Source organism: Salvelinus sp. IW2-2015, linkage group LG2 (genome assembly GCF_002910315.2).
Source record: "Salvelinus sp. IW2-2015 linkage group LG2, ASM291031v2, whole genome shotgun sequence".
In the NCBI taxonomy this organism is placed as follows: Eukaryota; Metazoa; Chordata; class Actinopteri; order Salmoniformes; family Salmonidae; genus Salvelinus; species Salvelinus sp. IW2-2015.
In genome coordinates this window covers 23390410-23407231 of record NC_036839.1, presented here as the reverse complement: position 1 = coordinate 23407231, position 16822 = coordinate 23390410, and the positions used below count along the sequence as shown (strand labels likewise).

General features: G+C 43.5%; 1 protein-coding gene across 1 annotated transcript in view; it reads right to left on the bottom strand.

The window, feature by feature from the left end:
* Nucleotides 1–6: 6 nt before the first annotated feature.
* Nucleotides 7–16822, bottom strand: part of LOC111972939 (semaphorin-5B-like) — a 207170-nt gene continuing 190354 nt past the window's right edge. The window contains 6 exon segments of the mRNA XM_070447995.1: nt 7–3254; nt 5126–5331; nt 14493–14537; nt 15690–15747; nt 15749–15807; nt 15810–15827. Coding sequence (XP_070304096.1) covers nt 3084–3254; nt 5126–5331; nt 14493–14537; nt 15690–15747; nt 15749–15807; nt 15810–15827 — 557 coding nt within the window. The 3' untranslated portion in view covers nt 7–3083.

Sequence of the window (16822 nt, the reverse complement as noted above, 5' to 3'; positions counted from 1 at the left end):
GCATCAAGGTTTATTATCCTTTATAATGTACAATATACAAAAATATAGAGTACCAAAAAATTCACAGTGTCTAAAAGGCAGTGATTACAGTCTACGTCACATATCTAACAGTACCACCAGGTCAGTTGCATAGAAGGGCACCGAGCCAATCAGGGGAAAGAGCTCCACAATGTGACATCCAGTTTGTCCAATCAAAAGTGACTACAGGGCCAGGGGAAGCAAACTAGAGGGAGTCACCATTTAGGGGGAGCCAATTACAAACCCAAGAAACGTGGGTGAGGCATGTGGGGAAAAGGAAAACCACAGGATGGAGGTGTTACTTTAAGTGCTCTAAACAGCAGAATTACATCTAATTTGAGCTAGCTAATGGACTATGATAATACTGTACATGACTCTTTGTTGTACATTTGCTGTATCACGTTCTTGTTTTACATGTTTTATTAAGGTAGGGCTTTTAATTATACATTTTTTATTGTGGTGGTGACATTGATTCTGTATTAAACTGGCAGGAGTGCCTCTAAAAATACAGGCTATCTTTGTTACTCTAAGATACTACACAAGATGTAGCCAAACTGTACATCTGCACAAAGTAACAAAACAGCTGTTGTGTATTCATTACGGAAACCGTTTAAGACCCAAACGGAAGCAAAAAGAGCAGAACAAGAGTTTTTATTGGACAAATTCATGTATGTCCCTCTTCGTTTCATTCCGTTTGCGAAACATTTTGCAACAGAATCGGTGGAATGAATACATCCCTGGAAAATATGTCTAGGCCATAGTCAACCAGTCACATTGACAAGCTCTATCCCCTTACAAACCCCATGGTTGGTGTGTACATAGCTGCTGCACTTTTTTACAACTATAAGGCTTCAAACAAAACAAACAAAACAAAAAACAGTGTTAGCTATACAATAATATACATTTACATTATACTACCCTTTAGATGTCATTAATGGTCTGCAGATCGAAGGCTGTCTCTTATGTACAGATAGAGCTCTCGTGCATATAGCGGAACTATAGAATTAAAATGATAGAATAAAATCCTTCTATTTCTATGAGAGGAACTAGAAGCATCGCTGCTGAATTAGCATAACATCAGGCATAATAAGAAAATATAGCTCAGTTGTGTTTCTCAAATTCCTTTATGATCCAAGCTTCCCCATGAGAACCGCGCAGCTCTCCTTAACTTACAATGATTAACATCTTATACGTGGAACACACAGAAACCCAGCGGAACATCAGCAGTGCCATCATCATAATGTGTGAAAAAATGCACATAGTCCTTTACAGATCCCGTCATATACAGTCATATGTAATAAAGCATTACATTTACATTGTACAAAATACATACAGAGTTGTCTGTTCCTCTCCTCATTCAAGCTCACAGGCATACACAAACGAAGCAAGCAAACATACACACACAAGCAAAACATTAATCTCATACCAAAGTATTTCTAAGCATGATTTAGCAATGTTAAGAGAGGGATCCATTAATATTTGCTACAGTCACTTATATTTGCTTCTACATAAATCTGTGTTTTATTTTTTTGTTCTTATTTGTAAAATATGTCAGATACATATTGGCTACTAAGCTGCTTTGAAAAATTTAAAAATAATGTATTTTCTGATGTGAAACTGATGAGAAACTAAAAAGTGAATCAGCTATTATTTGTAAAATAAAACTTTTCCTCCTATACTACTGTTCTCTCTCTCTAGCATTAAACAAATAACCTCCCTCATAAAAAAAACAACTTAAAAAAAGGTGCCACACTACTAGCTTATTATCCTAGCTTGTATGATATCATATCAAAATGCGGTTGCAGTCCAGTTTTGCACACTGAGCGGTAGTAGGTAGGTACAGTACTCAGTAGAATGCATCCATTCCCTTCTAGAAACAAGGGAATTCCCTTCTAGAAGTCTTTATAGAATCTGACCCCACATGATCCCCTCTGTTGCATACAGACAGGCATCCGAGGCAACCAAAGCTGTATCAACTGTATCCCATCAACTGATTCCAACTCTCTCAGTCAGACACCTCAGCTCTCTATCCCATGTTCAGATCGTTCCCTGGGAAGCCTACCTATACATTACATAACACAGCTAGGCAGCCTGAAGTGTGGGGCCTTGTTTGGACATAAGCAGATTAAAACTAGAGTCTATCCAGCAATGAGTATGTCTGTATCTGTGTGGACCAATATAGGAATATAGGGAGTGTTTTTCCATAACCGATCACACGCTGCCATCCATGGATGTGCCTCTGTTCCCCTGGTCCTCTAGTACCACCCAAAAACATGGCAGAGCTGAAGTCCCAGGTTCTTGTCCTCCTCATGTCATGTGATGAGGTGAGCTGAGTGCATTCATCCATCCACCTCCAAACACAATAGAACTGATATTGACCTCCTGATCTCTTGAATTAATTGAGTTTTTTTTTTGGTTCCCCAGCACTGAAGCAAGGACAGACACCAGGATATGCGCCGGTGGGGTTGTTCTCGGTAACTGCATTTGTTGTTGGGAGAATTCTGAGTTTATAATGGGGATAAAAGCTGCAGACAGAGGGGATGTTGGTGTCATAGAGACTCATTCATAGAGGTGATCAGACAGACCAGAGAGGAGAAGATGCGACCATTTTGAGTATCTCGAGCCTCTCTGAATAGCAACACCTACAGTAAGGCGCTCAGGTTGTCAAGTTCCACAGGGATAAGTCGTTGTCCAACTCCAAACTGTAGCTTATAGTGTCTTATGGAGATCCTCCTTCAGGTCTCCATCAAAGCACTATGTTGACACTGTGATGTCCAGTATCATGATCAGGTTCCTGGCTCTACTTAGTGAGTCTAGGGGAGGCATCAGCATCCATACTGTATCCACCCCTACAGAGTGCTGATAGTACGTTCCAGGTATACCCTTATACACACACCCCCCACCATTTGGGCGATACCATGGGATAAAGGAAAGGAGAGCAAAAATGAGATCCAGGTCTTAGGTTGTGTTCAGTCACCATGGCATTTGTCACCATGGCGATGGGGGTGGAGTTCAGTTCAGTCTGGGTGGGCGGGGCCGGGGGCCATGGGGGTGGGGGTGGTGTCTCAGCTGTTGTTATAGGTCCTGCAGGGGGAAGGGGAGGAGTCAGGCCTGTTGTAGTCATATTTGCCCAGCGCTGTGGGGTAGTAGGTGGTGGTGTACATGTTAGTCTGCTGCAGGGGCGTTGGGTAGAAGTTAGACCTCTCATCTGGGAGCAGGTTATTCTTGTTCAGGGTCTGGAGGAGGAGAGAAGACAGTGTCATAACAGGTGACAGTGGCTACAAAATTAGACAAAAAACACTGATCAGTTGAAAAGGTACGTACTGTTCAGTAAAGTGTTTTTCTGGGTGAGGTGGGGAGAGTAGAGAAAACAGTCATAACAGTGTTATAACAGTGACATAAGAGTTTTATACCAGTGCTGTAACAGATGTGTTAGTTTACCAACGACCCAGACAGGAGCAATATCAATATATTAGACTCTTACAGGTTGAAAAGTGGGCAACAGTGCTGGGTACTGTTAGTGGATTTCTAAGCAAGGTACAACCCTTCAACAAATATGATTTAGCAGCCAAACATCAAGCGTAATCAATGAACAAATATGAGAGGCATGAATAAATTACAGTAGGCGCCTCCAAAAAACGAAATACAAAAACATTTAGTTTGTATCCCAAATGGCACCCTATTCCCTTTATAGTGCACTACCAGGGCCCATAGAGAAATGAGTACACTATATAGGAAATTAGGTCCCATTTGGGACACACATAATTTAATACACTTGCACTTTAGAAGCAGGTCGTGGKGGCTAGAAGCCACAATGCGCCGACAAAGGGAACACTTTACGGAGGGCTGCTGAGTAATGTCATTTACTGTATGTTAACAGCTCTAGGCCAAACACGGCTCTGTAAATGGGTTACAGAATCAGTGAAATGCACAACAACGTTGGGTAGTGAGGGCCTGTGAAGAAACAACCGCATAATGTAATGGCTAAAGCAACAATAACAGCAGTAGTTCTCAGGTTGAGCCTATGGCTCTAGCTAGGTAGCCTGGTTAAACCAGACTGAATGCTGCACTCAATGGTGAAACTTAGAGAAATCCGTAAGGATGCCAGGCAAATAGCTAGCTAACTACCTGTAGTATGAAACCTGCCTGGTCTGGTCGTTAACCTAATGAGACACTGCTCTCAACGTATGACTCTCATAATTAGGGCCCAGCATGAGGACCCAGACTCAGCAACACATTAGGACCCAGCCTCACTCAGCCACAAACACATCACTCAGCCAGCTGGTGGCTGACATCTTCAGAAAATAATCAGGTTTCACCCTGAGAAGCAGCAACCGTCACCTGAGATAAAGAGCCTCCTAGCATAGTACTTGACTAATTATGGGGCAATATCATTTTTTTATTTTACCTTTATTTAACTAGACAAGTCAGTTAAGAACAAATTCTTATTTTCAATGACGGCCTACGAACAGTGGGTTAACTGCCTTGTTCAGGGGCAGAACAACAGATTTTTACCTTGTCAGCTCGGGGATTCAATCTTGCAACCTTTCGGTTACTAGTCCAACGCTCTAACCACTAGGCTACCTGCCGCATAATATGCAACAACAGTATGTATACTAGGTGATGATACATGATACAACGTCGGTCCTAGGGCTAACCCTGCCACATGCAGGGAGGGCAATGCCATTGTGGGACAGATCGATGAGATCGTGGCTCACAGGCACACACAGGTGTTACATTCCTCAAAAGYTGTTGGTTCCAGCATTATAAACAGCAGTGGGAGTCCATGGCTATAACAGGCTAATGAGGGCCATTAATAAGGACTGAGACTGTGAACAGAAAGTGGAGTAAGGAAACCAGGTGAAGAGAAATAAGAAATATATGTTCTGAGCTCCCACCATATCTCTATCCCCTGTACAGTAGTTAATGTAATGAAATAAACCTATGCATATGGAATCTCCTGTCAAAATCAAATGAATGACTGGTGTTACCTAATCTTTGTGCTACGCAGAAAATGGTGTTTCATGGTGTGGGTATGCAAGCACGTGTCTGCATGCGTGCGTCCGTGTCTACGTGTGTGACAATCCTTGAATACCTGTGACAATACCTTGAACTCCATGGGCGTGTACTTCTCGTTCTTTGGTGTAGTGTTGCCCTTGTAGTTGAGGTGGTTGGGCGTGGTGGGGTGTATGACGGCGGACTCCTGCAAGGGCTTGTGGAAGCGCTGGCTGTACACGTAGGCCAGAAAGGACAGAAGGCCCGCCCCCAGGAAACAGGACACGCCTGTGGCTATCAGGTGCAGCGAGGTGAATGCTGGGAAGAAACAACAAAGCCGACAGATGGTAGGAGATCAGTCAGAATGTTTGGTTCACTTATCTGTGCCTGTAATCTGTCGTTTTCTCTCTTTCTGTCCTCCATCAGGTATTGTATTGCAGTAAAATGGTGGTTCATTCAGGGGCAACAAGCTCTACTTCAGTAGCCTGGTCGATAATCTGTTTGTGCTGTCTTGCCAACTCCTATGGTCATTCAATAGCCACAGGAGTTGGCAAGACAGCACAAACAGATCGGTGACCAGGCTAGCAAAATGTTGGTTTATTGAAGGGCACCAAGCTCCTTCTTCTCAGTTCCCCTGGCACTTCCTGGAAACTGTCTAATGGTGTGGCGGCACAGCCTTTTCAAACCATTACCATTCCCAGCAGACTACCTACACCTCATTCTAATGGCCATCCCCCATAATGCATGTTCCCCATCTAATGATTGGTTCAAAGGCTTGTGCCATCCTGATTTTGTCCAGCAGCAGCCTTCAGAAAGTATTCACACCCTTCGACTTTTTACACATTTTGTTGTGCTCCAGCCTGAATTTAAAATGGATTACATTTGGATTTTCTTGTCACTGGCCTAAACACAATAACCCATAATGTATTTTTTATTAAAAATGAAAAGCTGAAACATCTTGAGTCAATAATTATTCAACCCCTTTGTTATGGCAAGCCTAAATAAAAACATTTGCTTAAACAAGTCACATAATAAGTTGCATTGACTCAATACGTGTGCATTAATAGTGTTTAACATGATTTTTGAATGACTACCTCATCTCTGTACCCCAAACATACAATTATCTGTCCCTCAGCCAAGCAGTGAATTTCAAACACAGATTCAACCACAAAGACCAGGGAGGTTTTTRAATGCCTCACAAAGAAGGGCACCTATTGGTAGATGGGTGAAAAATGTAATATTCCTTTGAGCATGGTGAAGTTGTTAATTACACTTTGGATGGTGTGTCAATACACCCAGTCACTACAAAGATACAGGCGTCCTTCCAAACTCCGTTACTAGATAGGAAGGAAATCGCTCAGGGATTTCACAATGAGCCAAATGGTGACTTTTAAACAGTTATAGAGTTGAATGCCTGTAATAGGAGAACACTGAGGATGGATCAACAACATTGTAGGTACTCCTCCATACTAACCTAATTGACAGAGTGAAAAGAAGGAAGTCTGTACAGAATACAAATATTCCAAAACATGCATCCTGTTTGCATAGCGGTGGGAAGTAGGGGTACTGAGGGTGCTTTTTCACAAAAGTCCTGTATTAGCAGACAAATATTGCAGTCTGTAGCTTTTTTTATTTTATATTTTTTTCACAAAAGTAGTGCACTGGGCCTTTACAAGTCCTGTATTAGCGGACCGATAGCCGTCTCTTTTTCGCAGCTCCCCCACCGTGAAGTAATACCGCAAAAAATGTAGCAAAGCAATTAACTTTGGTCCTGAATGCAAAATGTTATGTTTAGGGCAAATCCAATACAAGATATTACTGAGTACCACTCCGTATTTTCAAACAAAGTGATGGCTGCATCATGTTATGGGTATGCTTGTAATCGTTAAGGACTGGGMTTTTTTTCAGGATAAATAAGAAATGGAATGGAGCTATGAGCACAGTCAAAATCCTATAGAAAAAGCTAGTTCAGTCTGTTTTCCACCAGACACTGGGAGATGTATTCACCTTTCAGCAGGGCAATAACCTAAAACACAAGGCCAAATCTACACTGGAGTTGCTTACCAAGAAGACAGTGCTAGATAATGTTCCTGAGTGGCCGATTTACAGTTTTGACTAAGATTTACTTGAAAATCTATGGCAAGACCTGAAAATGGTTGTCTAGCAATGATCAACAACCAATTTGAAGGAACTTTAAGAATTTTGAAAAGAATAATGGGCAAATGTTGCACAATCCAGGTGTGTGTGGAAAGCTCTTACATACTTTATTAGGGCTGAATGGCGGGAACTCGGTTACCGAGATTTACCGGGATTTACCGCCCAAAACGACTCACTTTTCCCGGGATAAAGAACTGTGAGAAACCGGTAAATTATAATAAATTATTTTTATGAACAGCATGGTGTGAAATGGAAGTGTTAAATAATATGTGATGTCTAAATCTGTCTTCTCTACTGCCTCTGCATGATGAATCACCAACGTTCAGGGTGGGGACAGACAGCCCACCTCAGTATGGAGCTCAGTTCKCAATGCATGTAGACCTACAATATCATCTCATCATGGTAACTTTCTTTCTTGTGACAGGTACTGTAGGCCTACATTTTCTGCAGAATAGCCTAAGGGGTACAGTCACAAAGCCAGAATGAGCTTCTAATTTACCCATCTCCATCTGGCTTTCGAGGGTCACCATGTTTTTTAATTGTAAAGATATATATATTTTTTTGCAGGTGCAGAGTTTTAAAACAGCCTATCACTCCAATATCATTGCTTTAAATCAGTGCACATGCGGGCACTCTCTCGCAGTCTTTTTCTCTCTCCATTAACTCCATTCAAATTGCATCCAAAATAGAAAATCCTGTTCTAGGTTGATTTATAGCCCTATATACAATGCATTCAGAAAGTATTCAGACCCCTTGACCTTTTCCACATTTTGTTACATTACAGCCTTATTCTAAAAAATATATATATTTTTTAAATGTACTCATTAATCTACACCCAAATCTCCATAATGACAAAGCAAAAACAGGTTTTCAGAAATGTTAGCAAATTTATTAAAAATGAAAAACTGAAATATCACATTTACAGAAGTATTTAGACACTTTACTCAGTACTTTGTTGAAGCACCTTTGGCAGCGATAACAGCCTCGAGTCTTCTTGGGTATGACACTACAAGCTTGGCACACCTGTATTTGGGGAGTTTCGCCCATTCTTCTCTGCAGATCCTCTCAAGCTTTGTCAGGTTGGATGGGGAGCGTCGCTACACAACTATTTTCAGGCCTCTCCAGAGATGTTCGATCGGGTTCAAGTCCGGGCTCTGGCTGGGCCACTCAAGGACATTCAGAGACTTGTCCCGAAGCCACTCCTGCGTTGTCTCGACTGTGTGCTTAGGGTAATGTGTCCTGTTGGAAGGTGAACCTTTGCCCCAGTCTGAGGTCCTGAGCGCTCTGGAGCAGGTTTTCATCAAGGGTTTCTCTGTACTTTGCTCTGTTCATCTTTCCCTCAAACCATACTAGCCTCAAACTGTCCCTGCAGCTGAAACATATCCCCACAGCATGATGCTGCCACCGCCATGCTTCACCGTAGGGATGGTGTTAGGTTTCCTCCAGATGTGATGTTTGGCATTCAGGCCAAAAAGTTCCATCTTGGTGTCATCATATTAGAGAATCTTATTTATCATGATCTTAGAGTCCTTTTGGTACCTTTTGGAAAAACTCCAAGCGGGCTGTCATGTGCCTTTTACTGAGTAGTGGCTTCAGTCTGGCCACTCTACCATAAAGGCCTGATTGGTGGAGTGTTGCAGAGATGGTTGTCCTTCTGGAAGATTCTCCCATCTACACGGAGGAACTCTGGAGCTCTGTCAGAGTGACCATCGGGTTCTTGTTTACCTCCCTGACCAAGGCCCTTCTCACCTGATTGCTCAGTTTGGCCGGGCGGCTAGCTCTAGGAAAAGTCTTGGTGGTTACAAACGTCTTCCATTTAAGAATGATTGAGACCACTGTGTTCTTGGGGATATTCAATGCTGCACAATCCTGTCTCTGAGCTCTATGGACAATTCCTTTGAACTCATAGTGTAACGGCTGTCGTCGGTGGAAGAAGGTGAGGACCAAGGTGCAGCGTGGTAAGTGTTCATGATGTTTAATAATCATCAAAACAGAACACTGAATAACAAAATAACAAAGATACAACCGAAAACAGTTCTGTCTGGTGCAGACACACAAAGACTMAAAATAACCACCCACAAAACCCAACAGAAAACAGGCTACCTAAATATGGTTCCCAATCAGGGACAACGATTGACAGCTGCCTCTGATTGAGAACCATATCAGGCCAAACACAGAAAACCAACACAGAAATAGAAAACATAGATTACCCACCCAACTCACGCCCTGACCACACTAAAACAAAGAAAATACAAAAGAACTATGGTCAGAACGTGACACATAGCTTGGTTTTTGCTCTGACATGCACTGTCAACAGTGAAACCTTTTATAGACAGGTGTGTGCCTTTCCAAATAATGTTTTTATTTAATTAACTAGGCAAGTCAGTTAAGAACATATTCTTATTTACAATGATGGCCTACCAAAAAGCAAAAGTTCTCCTGCGGGGACGGGGGCCTGGGATTAAAAATAAATACAATATAAACATAGGACAAAACACACATCACAACAAGAGAGACAACATTACATAAAGAGAGACCTAAGACAACAACACAGCAAGGCAGCAACACATGACCTGAAACCCCACCTCTTTAAGGAATACCTAGGATAGGATAAAGTAATCCTTCTAACCCCCCCCCCCCCTTAAAAGAGTTAGATGCACTATTGTAAAGTGGTTGTTCCACTGGATATCATAAGGTGAATGCACCAATTTGTAAGTCGCTCTGGATAAGAGCGTCTGCTAAATGACTTAAATGTAAATGTAAATGACAACACAGCATGGTAGCAACACAACATAATAACAACATGGTAGCAGCATAAAACATGYTACAAACATTATTGGGCACAGATAACAGCACAAAGGGCAAGAAGGTAGAGACAACAATACATCACATGAAGCAGCCACAACTGTCAGTAAGATTTCCATGATTGAGTCTTTGAATCAAGAGATTGAGATAAAACTATCCAGTTTGAGTGTTTGTTGCAGCTCGTTCCAGTCGCTAGCTGCAGCGAACTGAAAAGAGGAGCGACCCAGGGATGTGTGTGCTTTGGGGACCTTTAACAGAATGTGACTGGAAGAACAGGTCTTGTATGTGGAGGATGAGGGCTGCAGTAGATTTCTCAGATAGGGGGGAGTGAGGCCTAAGAGGGTTTTATAAATAAGCATCAACCAGTGGGTCTTGCGACAGGTATACAGAGATGACCAGTTTACAGAGGACTGAATTTACCACAGTTGGACTCCAATCAAGTTGTAGAAACATCTCAAGGATGATCAATGGAGACAAGATGCACCTGAGCTCAATTTCAAGTCTCATAGCAAAGGGTCTGAATATTTATGTAATAAGCTATCTGTTTTTTTTTWTTTTWAWWKKWTTMSKAAAAATGTCTAAAAACCTGTTTTTCCTTTGTCATTATGGGGTATTGTGTGTAGACTGATGAAGATTTTCTTTYTTTAATCAATTTTAGAATAAGGCTATAACGTAACAAAATGTGGAAAAAGGGAAGGGGTCTGAATACTTTCCGAATGCACTGTATATATGTTTCATATATACTGTATATATCTTTCAGGTAATACATTCAATGCAGTATTAGCCTTATATTTAGCTAATTAATGATGGGTTATGCATAATAAGAATCTAACTCATAGCCTCCTTCTCTTGCGCAATACGCAAGCACCTGTGCGCCGCTGGCCTCTCTCCTTAAAAAACACTCCTTAGCTCTATGAGTCCCATGTAGGAAAAGCTAGACTAGAATGGCTTGCTGGACATTATTGTTTTAGCATTTCTTATACCAATAGACTATTCGAAGAGGGACGCAAGCTCTTTTTTGCTGAATGTTAAACACAAGAGTGAATAGAAGAGTGAACGTGCAATGGTGGTTGGCAATAGCAGTTATTTATTCTGACCCATAACCATTCAATCTTCATGAAGAGAAGTGACAGCCTTCTGCATCTAATTCTAGTCCTATATTATTCAAGGATGACATTAGAATGATGAAGATAAATGAAACAAGTTTAGTTCACCTTAACTGTTGAAAGCGAGGAAGGAATGAAGCAACAATAGAGAGAGAGAAAGAAGAGATAGGCTAATAACATTAAGATAAATATTATGAAAGGTATATATGCGTCAGCCTAGTAACTACACAAATATGCCCCATTTTATTTTAAAATTAATATCTAATTCCCTAGCCTATACTACTTTGTTGGCCGCATGTGCTGCACCAGAATCGTATGTTCTCTTCTGCTTTATCATGGTTTGAACGATGTGCATAATTCCAGTCCATATAATACAGTATTATACAATACAGCAATACAGTAAACACTCAAAAAGATTAGCCTACTGGAGCTAGTTTAATTTATTTAACCAAGAGAGCATATAGCTAGTTACATCTATGGGCGTTTATGTTTTTCTGTCGTGCATAATGTGCAGTATGTACTGCACATTATGTATTGGCTCATATGTATTGGCTCATAAAATATATTTAATACTGTATATGGCTCATTAGGCTCAGGTAGCATCAAGTTATACCAGACATATTTATATGCTTTATAATCATTTTGAATGACACTTACGGTTTTGGCGGGAAATACAGGGTTACCCGGGAGAAAAGTGATTTATTCTCTGTATGGATTTTTTTTTWAATACCGGCAAAATATTCAACCCTGTCACACCCTGATCTGTTTCACCTGTCCTTGTGCTCGTCTCCACCCCCCTCCAAGTGTCGCTCATCTTCGCCATTATCCCCTGAGTACTTATACCTGTGTTCTCTGTCTCTTGCCAGTTCGTCTTGTTTGTTCAAGTCAACCAGCGTTTTGCCTCAGCTCCTGTTTTTTTCCCAGTCTCTTTTTCTCGTCTTCCTGGTTTTGACCCTTGCCTGTCCTGACTCTGAGCCAGCCTGCCTGACCACTCTGCCTGCCCCTCACCCTGTGTCTGCCTGCCGTCCTGTGCTTTTTCCCCTAGTCTGGATTACCGACCTCTGCCTGACCTGATCCTGAGCCTGCCAGTCGTCCGGTACCCTTGCCCCACTACTCTGGATTATCGACCTCTGCCTGTCTTGACCTGCCGTTTGCCTGCCCCTGTTGCTGTAATAAACATGGTTACTTTGGGTCTAACCTGAAACGTGATAGTACGAACTGGCCATGACTGACCAGCAGACTTGGACCAGCTCTGCAACGCCATCTCCTCCCAAGGGGCTCTCATTGGTAGACACAAAGAGTTGCTTTGCGGTCTGATGGAAGGGGTCCAGGARGTGGCCGAACYTCWCAACCTAGCATTAAACGCTTTGCGGGAGCAATTCCATGGGTTGCCTACTAGGCAGCCTACCACGACGGTAACCTCCCAGCCCCTCAGTAACCCGGCTGGCGCCGTCACCCCGGTTTCCCGGGAACCCCGCTTACRTCCCCCGGAGCGCTACGATGGAGATTCCAGAACCTGCTGAGCCTCTCTCTCCCAGTGCTCCCTTGTTTTTGATCTGCAGTCTTCTTCGTTCCCCTCGGACCGCTCGAAGATAGCGTACATTACTACGCTGATGTCCGAGAGGGCACTCGCCTGGGCCATGGTGGTGTGGGAGCAACAATCCACCGTCTGCCTCAGTCTGGAGGTATTCGTGGTGGAGGTGAGAAAAGTTTTAGGCTCRGGTGTCTGGGAGAGAGGCTGCCCGGAAGTTACTCCAGCTTCGGCAGGACTCCCTCAGTGGGGCGGACTATGRYGTGGATTTCAGCACGCTAGCAGCGGAGGGTGCCTGGAACCCGGAAGCGCTGTTCAACATGTTCCTTTACTTCAGAGGAAGTACTCACTCATCACTTTAACCATCCGGATCGATGGTCGGCTACGGGAAAGTAGGAGGGAGAAGAGGTCTGATTAAGGTCGCAATCTCTCACTCAAGGATACCACCTTGCATCTGATGAACTCCGGAAGTCCCCGGCGTCTTCGTCCCCGAGAGYATCCGAGCTTACCCGAGTTCCTCCAAGAGCCTCKGAAGACAGCCAATTTGCCTCTTCTCGAGSAAATGCAGCTCGGCAGGGCTAGGCTGTCTCCAGCCAAACACGTACGCAGACTTAACACCCAGTGTTGTCTGTATTGCGGGCCTGCCGGTCATTATGTGGCTACCTGTCCCTTCAAGAGACCTAGCTCATTGGTAGGAATGAGTATTCTGGTGGGTCTTAAGGATAATGTTGCTTCTCCCCTTACTCACCCCCCTCTCCATGCCACCTTGCTGTGGGGCAATCAGCCCAAGTCTCTCCAGATACTCATCGACTCAGGGGACGATTTGAGTCTTATGGATGTTACCCTGGCGTCCGAGCTGGACATCCCCACTCAACCCCTCTCCATTCCCATGGATGTTAGAGTGCTGGACGGGCGCTCTATAGGCCGGGTCACCCACCATACCACCCCCATCAACCTACAAGTGTCAGGGAACCACATCGAGACAATACAATTCCTGCTAATTGAGTGTCCGCATGTTCTTGTGGTATTGGGTTTCTCTTGGCTCCAGCGACACAATCCCTCGATTGACTGGTCTACTTGTGCCATCATGGGCTGGAGCCCGTTCTGCCACGATCATTGCCTGAAATCATCTCTGCCTGCCCCGGGACGTCTCCCTGGGGGCTTGGAAATAGCCCCGAACCTCTGCGCCATTCCCGCGGAGTACCAGGACCTCCGGGAGGGGTTCAGTAAGGCCCGGGCCACTTCGCTTCCCGCAACACCAACCTGGTACCCAGGGATGTTAAGCCGGATGTGCTGGCATGCCGCTATAGCCCCGCGGCTACACCCCCGGAAGCTGAGACCTTTCCCCCCTTCTCCAAAATCATTAGCCCCTTTGCTGTTRGTCCTCTGTTGTCCCATACCCTCTGTATACTTCCTACTTTTCATGTGTCTAGATGTAAATCCATGTGTCACAGTCCTTTGTCTCCTGTTTGTTACTTCAACACAGTCTACATTTGGGTCTTACCTGAAATGTGATACAACCCTAAGACTTACCTAGAAAGACTCATAGCTGTAATCGCTGCTAAAGCTGCTTCTACAAAATACACATGTAAATTAGCTATACATTTGCTAACATTTCTAAAACATGTTTTCACTTTGTCATTATGGGGTATTGTGTGTAGATTGATGAGGAAAAKAATGTATGTAATCCATTTTGAATTCAGGCTGTAACACAACAAAATGTGGAGTAAGTCAAAGGGTATGAATACTCTCTGAAGGCACTGTAGTGGCAGCCTTCACAACTAACTCTTTCGCTCTATCCCTACACCCCCCCCCTTACCTCCAACCCCCCCACAAACGATCACACATGCACACACGTAGATAGTTGTCAATCCACTTACCTCCGCATTGTTGGTCCTTATCAAAGCCAGACGCAGGGAGAATCACTGCAACACAACAAACACACAGACAGACACACAGACAGACAGACAGACAGACAGACAGACAGACAGACAGACAGACAGACAGACATGCAGAGACAGACACACAGTCAGCTACCAGCACATGCAGATTCTTACCAGACACAGCTGGAATCACCCCAAGACACCAGAGTAGACTTTCATTTTAACTGGAAGATGAAATACTGTATACGGTACATACAGCACAAACAAACAAGCAAACATCATGAAACACAAATCAATGAATCATTTCTCCAGGGGAATGTTGTAAATGTCTTGAATGTTGAATGTTGTGTAGCCTGAGCCAATCATTTAATCAAAGTAAAGCCAATCATTTAAAGTTAAACCACGTTTGCCTTCCACTAATTCATCAGGAAGGTAGTGGGAGAGAGGGAGGGAAGGGTGTGTTTTTAATTGAGACGCAACAATCCAATGATTAAATTTGGGGCAATTTCCCCCCAGGCAGTGTCACACGCACTCCCAGTGACCTTACGATTTCTATCGCCTCATCCAAAATTGCAATAAATTAGGTGTGATTTGGCCTGCATCCCAAATGGCACCCCTATTCCCTATATAGTGTACTACTTTTGATCAGGGCACAGGGCTCTGGTCAAAAGTAGTACACTATATAGGGAATAGGGGGCCATTCGGGATGCAGCCTTGGTGTTGTGACACATTAATATTAATTGAGAGAAGCCTTGATTTAATTCACTTGGTATTCTGGGCTAGTGAGTCTATCTTGTCTTGTCTCTGGCAGCCAGGCCCTGAAAGATCACTACGACTACAGCAAAAATAAAGGAAGAAAACTTAACAGACAGAGACATCAGAGGAGCCGTCTGAGAAGCCTGATTTACTGAGATTAACACTAATTAAGATAGCAGATGGGCAAGGCCTCTGTCTGGTGGGGATTGGAGGAGTTTGATAGTATATGGGGCAGTTTCCCGGACACTGATGGATTTAAAAGCACTTTCAATTTAACATGATTTTTAAACCAGGAAATGGCTTATTCTGGAAAACTGGCCCTATGTGTGTGATGATACAGCTCATTTCAGTGTGTGTCTATGTTACATAATGATGATGACGACGACGATGATGATGATAACAATGATGATAATGATGATGAAGGTGTGTCTGACTCACCTGGGATCTCATTGCAGTCCCTGTGCTCGGTGCTGTTTCCCACACAGGGGGCGGAGCCTTGAGGCTCCACAGACCCTGCTGCGTACCTGCAGCCCTGCATTGTCACACACTGACCACAGGACCAGGCCATCCAGCCGCCTGCACACACACACACAACACACACACACACACACACACACACACACACACACACACACAACACACACACACACACACACACACACACACACACAACACACACACACACACACACACACACACACACACACAACACCACACCACACACACACACACACTGTGACTGTCAGTACACAGACAAATGACCATGGACTCACCCTGAGTTGAAGTAACTGCTACAGTCTTAAAATGCCTGGAACCCAACATGCCCACCCAAGAGCATGAGACAAAACAAACTAGCCCCACCACAGCACAGCCACAAACAACCTGAGCCATATACAAACAGACCCAAACGTTTGTGAGGTAAACTGTATTGAAAAGCAAACCCATAGTTTGTTTAGTGCATAGCCGAGATGTGTGTGTCCAGAGCCAAGTGTAATCCATGTTTCCGCGCCGGCAGGCACTTGTATACAGTAAACAGAAAGGAACCTCTCCAGTTTCCAACACATAATGACAAAACCCATTAATCCAAAGAAACTGTACATATATAAGGCTCTATGACTGCAGCCATTCTGTTCACCTCTCGTATCAGTCAGAGACTCAGTCACTGGCTGTTGAAGCTGCTCCATCTGCTCTTTGATCTCCCACAACTTGTGTTGGTAGAACAACAGAAGACAACTCCCACAGTACGGTGTCCTTATTAGGATTAGAGGTCGACCGTTTAATCGGAATGGGCGATTAATTAGGGCCGATTTCAAGTTTTCATAACAATCGGAAATCGGTATTTTTGGGCGCCGATTTGCCGATTATATTATTATTATATTTATTTTTTTACACCTTTATTTAATCTTTATTTAACTAGGCAAGTCAGTTAAGAACACATTCTTATTTTCAATGCCGGCCTAGGAACGTTCTGCCTCGTTCAGGGGCAGAACGACAGATTTTTAACCTTGTCAGCTCGGGGCATCCAATCTTGCAACCTTACAGTTAACTAGTTCAATGCTCTAACACCTGAT